The sequence below is a fragment of the Palaemon carinicauda genome, chromosome 9 (genome assembly GCF_036898095.1).
Source record: "Palaemon carinicauda isolate YSFRI2023 chromosome 9, ASM3689809v2, whole genome shotgun sequence".
Classification (NCBI taxonomy): domain Eukaryota; kingdom Metazoa; phylum Arthropoda; class Malacostraca; order Decapoda; family Palaemonidae; genus Palaemon; species Palaemon carinicauda.
The window spans coordinates 135,596,662-135,601,661 of NC_090733.1; the positions used below are offsets into that span (position 1 = coordinate 135,596,662).

The 5,000-nt window shown below is 32.8% G+C and overlaps 1 protein-coding gene across 1 annotated transcript in view; it reads right to left on the reverse strand.

Moving 5' to 3' along the window:
* Positions 1-2,589: 2,589 nt before the first annotated feature.
* LOC137647166 (patched domain-containing protein 3-like) overlaps positions 2,590-5,000 on the reverse strand; it is a 59,324-nt gene continuing 56,913 nt past the window's right edge. The window contains exon 20 of the mRNA XM_068380447.1: positions 2,590-4,541. Within this exon, the coding sequence (XP_068236548.1) occupies positions 4,290-4,541 (252 nt within the window). The 3' untranslated portion in view covers positions 2,590-4,289. The remainder of the gene's footprint in view (positions 4,542-5,000) is intronic.

Sequence of the window (5,000 nt, forward strand, 5' to 3'; positions counted from 1 at the left end):
GGGACCATGTTGTCTTTCGACTAGTCGTCTAGAATGGTTTAGTTTGCCCTGGCGAGGAAATGAATCATCACATCAGATCAAATATAAATATCTCGGTAACAACATCTATTGCAGATGTTGCAACCTTGGTATAGCAACTGTTCATCCCTTCTGCTACTTTTACAATAGTTTAATTTCATCATTTTATCAAATTCATTCATATATATGCTGGGAAAGATACGGTTAGTGCTTGTGGTTAAGACTGCAATGTTAATCAGAATCAGGTTTCAAAAGTCCACTTCATAGGAGAATCAAATTCTCCCCACCATGGGAAGATTTAGGGGGAAAAGATAAACGCATTCTGCGCATGCGCTGTATCTATGGGCATCTAGATAGTTTTACAATGTATAACTTAAATAAACAGTGCCATTGCATGAAATATAATTAATCTATTAACTCATCATAAAATAGATAAATCCTCTTGTATGTAGGCTACACTATAGAAGATGGTGCACATACGTGGGAGTTCTTGTGACGTTTATAGTGACATTGAGACATATCTAGACGGCAGACTTCGCCCTAGTTGAATAACAGGTTTGTCTGCTATGGGGGCTTTAGACCGAACCTAAAATGGCATGTATGACCCACCTTTCATTTAAATAAATTTGGTTTATTTTTTTGCTCTCTAAATGTGATTTTTTAATTTTCTAGGGTTAGTTTATGCACCCACATGTTTGAAGCTAATAAAGGATAAACACACACACACACACACAAACACACACACACACACACACAAACACACACACACACACACACACATATATATATATATATATATATATATATATATATATATATATATATATATATGTGTGTGTGTGTGTGTGTGCGTGTGTGTGTGTATGGGGAATTAAGGGGTCCTTGACTGACCAGACAGTACTACATTGGATCCTTCTCTCTGGTTACGGTTCACTTTCCCTTTGTCTGGCCTATTCTTTACACCTTCTCTGTCATCATACACATGACAACCTTGATTACCAAACAACTTTTCTTCACCCATCACTCAAGGGGTTTAACTACTGATCTGTGATTGTTCAGTGGCTAATTTCCTCTTGGTAAGGGTAGAATAGACTCTTTAGCTATGGCAAGCAGCTCTTCTAAGATAAAGACACTCCAAAATTAAACCAATTCTTCTTCACCCAAGGGTTTAACTGCTGCACTGTAATTTTTCAGTGGCTACTTTCCTCTTGGTAAGGGTAGAAGAGACTCTTCATCTATGGTAAGCAGCTTTTCTAGAAGGACACTCCAAAATTAAACCATTGGTTTCTAGTCTTGGGTAGTGCCATAGCCTCTGTACCATGGTCTTCCATTGTCTTGGGTTAGAGTTCTCTTGCTTGAGGGTACACTCGGGCACACCAATATATCGTATTTCTATTCCTCTTGTTTTTTTTGAAGTTTTTATAGTTTATACATGAAAGATTTATTATAATGTTACTGTTCTTAAAATGTTTTATTTTAATTGCTCATTATTTCTCTTTTAGTTTATTTATTTCTTTATTTACCTTCGGCACTGGGCTATTTTTCACTGCTGGAGGCCTTGGGCTCATAGCATCCTGCTTTTCCAACTAGGGCTGTAGCTTGGCTTAGTAATAATACTAATACTACTACTACTACTACTACTACTACTACTACTACTAATAATAATAATAATAATAATAATAATAATATTTTATTGAAAGATATGTTAAGATTATCATGTTACATTTCTCATATATATATATATATATATATATATATATATATATATATATATATATATATATATATATATATATATATATATATATATATATATATATTTCCATGAAACGACTTGGGCAAATACATAATACAAAATGATCATTACGATCCATAAAATACATATTTACAACTAACATAACTTCTCATTTTACTATTTCAAAATTTCATAAAAGAAAAAAGGAAAAATTTTCTTGAAAAGACTATTCATGTTACTATTTCAAAATTTCATATAATAAAAAAAGGAAAAATTTTCTTAAAAACACAATTTGTTGTTTCAAAATCTCAGATAAGAAAAAACAAAGGAAGACTTTTCTTAAAAACAATTAATTTTACTATTTCAAAATTTCAGATAAGAAAAAACTAAGGAAAATTTTTCTTAAAAAGACAATTCATTTTACTGTTTTAAAATTTCAGATAAGAAAAAAGGGCAAATTTTCTTGAAAACACAATTAATTTTATTGTTTCAAAATTTCAGATAAGAAAAAACAAAGAACCAATTTTCTTAAAAACACAATTAATTTTATTGTTTCAAAATTTCAGATAAGAAAAAAAGTACAAATTTTCTTTAAAAAACAATTAATTTTATTGTTTCAAAACTTTAGATAAGAAAAACTAAGTAAAATTTTTCTTAAAAAGACAATTCATTTTACTATTTCAGAATTTCAGATAAGAAGAAAATACAAAGGACCAATTTTCTTAAAAAGACAATTCATTTACTGGTTCAAAATTTCAGATAAGAAGAAAATACAGAGGACCAATTTTCTTAAAAAGACAATTAATTTTACTGTTTCAAAATATCAGATAAGAAAAAAATATAAAGGATCAATTTTCTTAAACAGATAACGAAGCTTTTTTTTGTGTTTACTGAAAGATAGGAAATATGATTTCCAGTTAATTATTTATAATTTCAACTGATAATTCGTTGTTTAAAGCCCAATTAAAAAAAGGCCACATATATTTGAAATAATTATAGTACACTTAACACTGAAACCAATTTTAAAGAGACAAATATCAATATTTTAACACCTTATTCAAATTTGATGTACTTTGTACTCTGCTTATGTACATCTTTGCGAAGGACATATTCTCGGTTGTTTTCATGTAATGAAGTCAATAAACAAATGTACTGGAGTGAGTCTCATTTTCAGTAAGTTTATTCTTAGCCACAGTCCAGTTAACATACATTTCTTCACTACCTTAAGGCAACATGCTGTAGTGTACGAATTGAACTTGAACACTTACAGTATACAGTAGATGTTTACGTGTAAAAGGACGAACTTCATAAGGTAGATTATTATTGGGACGTGGAAATATATTGTTAGGGAAGTATGGCAACTTACTGTATATTCTGATTTTAAAGGAAGAATGCACGTAGACTATTAAACTTATTTAATAGACGTACATCCTATCTCTCTAAAATATTATTCCTAAGATTCTGGAACTTCTGACGTCCCTCGATATCGCAGTAAAGTAGACCCCATAGTAGTTTCTAGCTATTAAAATCTCCCTCGCTAAACGCGAAGGGGACATAATTGCGATAAAATCATCCCATTGTCTGTTAGAGGTCTAGTAAACTATTGCTGTCCCAGACTGAGGAACTAAATTAAGGTCTAAAACAGGGGTTCCCAACCTGTGGTCCATGTACCCCCAGTGGTACACTTTTTACTGCATGTAACCCCTGTGGTGCATTTATACTACATGTAGCCCCAGTGGTACATTTTTACTACATTTACCCCCAGTGGTACAATTTTTTACGGCATGTACCCCCGTGGTACATTTTTTACTTCATGTACCCCAAGTGGTACATTTTTTACTACATGTACCCCCAGTGGTGCATTTTTACTACATGTACCCCCATTGGTACATTTATACTACATGTAGCCCCAGTGGTACATTTTCCCTACATGTACCACCAGTGGTACATTTTTACTATGTGTACCCCAAGTGGTACATTTTTTACTACATGTACCCCCAGTGGTACATTTTTACTACATGTACCCATAGTGGTATATGCATTTTTACTAAATGTACCCCCCCCCCAGTGGTTCATTTATGCTATGTGTACCCCCAGTGGTACATTTTTCTACATGTAGGCTACCACCAGTTGTACATTTTCTACATGTAGGCTACCATCAGTTGTACATTTTCCTACATGTAGGCTACCACCAGTTGTACATTTTCTACATGTAGGCTACCATCAGTTGTACATTTTTCTACACGGAGGCTACCCCCAGTTGTACATTTTTGCGATATGTACCCCTAATGGTAAATTTTTACTCCTCAGGGACCATATTCAATCTAAGACAATAGCCAGCACTGCGAAACACATGACATAATCTAAATTTATATTGAATGATGAATTATATCACAACATAAATTTTATTGTTTCTTCAACACAATGTTAGGGATAAACAGGCATATATAAAAATACCCAAGTGGGTACAGAAGACCAAAAAGATTGGGAACCCCTGGAGAGTATACTCTCTGGACCTTGGACTGACAAGTGACCACTACTCTCCACCCTGAGAGACTTCCACGTAAACTTTCCCTTGAGCATCGACTCTCTCCTTTTCTCGTGCAGTTTCGGGCAAGGAATGGCTATGGAGCTGTTCCTTCAACTCCAGTTCAACATTTGGAGTTTCAGAATCGGCTGAGACGACTCGGTGACTTGTAGAGTAAGAAGGGGGCCCAATGAGACTCAGTAGAACTGGGAGAAATACCAAGCCGTGGTAGACTCCGAAGATGAACACGCCGAAGAAGATCTGACGATGATAAAAAGAATATTTTAAGAAATTATTATTATTATTATTATTATTATTATTATTATTATTATTATTATTATTATTATTATTATTATTATTGAAGAATGGAGAACCATTGAATTAAAAGCTCAAGATAGAGATGACTGGCGAGATCTAACAGAGGCCCTTTGCGTCAATAGCCGTAGGAGGAGATGATGATGATGATTATTATTATTATTATTATTATTATTATTATTATTATTATTATTATTATTATTATTAGCTAAGCTACAACCCTAGGTGGAAAAGCAAGATGCTATAAGCCCAAGGGCTCCAACAAGGATAATACCCCAGTGGAAGGAAATAAACAAACTATAAGAATAAATAATGAACAATTAATATAATTTAAGAACAGTGATAGCATTAAAATATTTCATATATAAACTATAAAAACTTCTAAAAAAAAAAAACAAGAGGAAG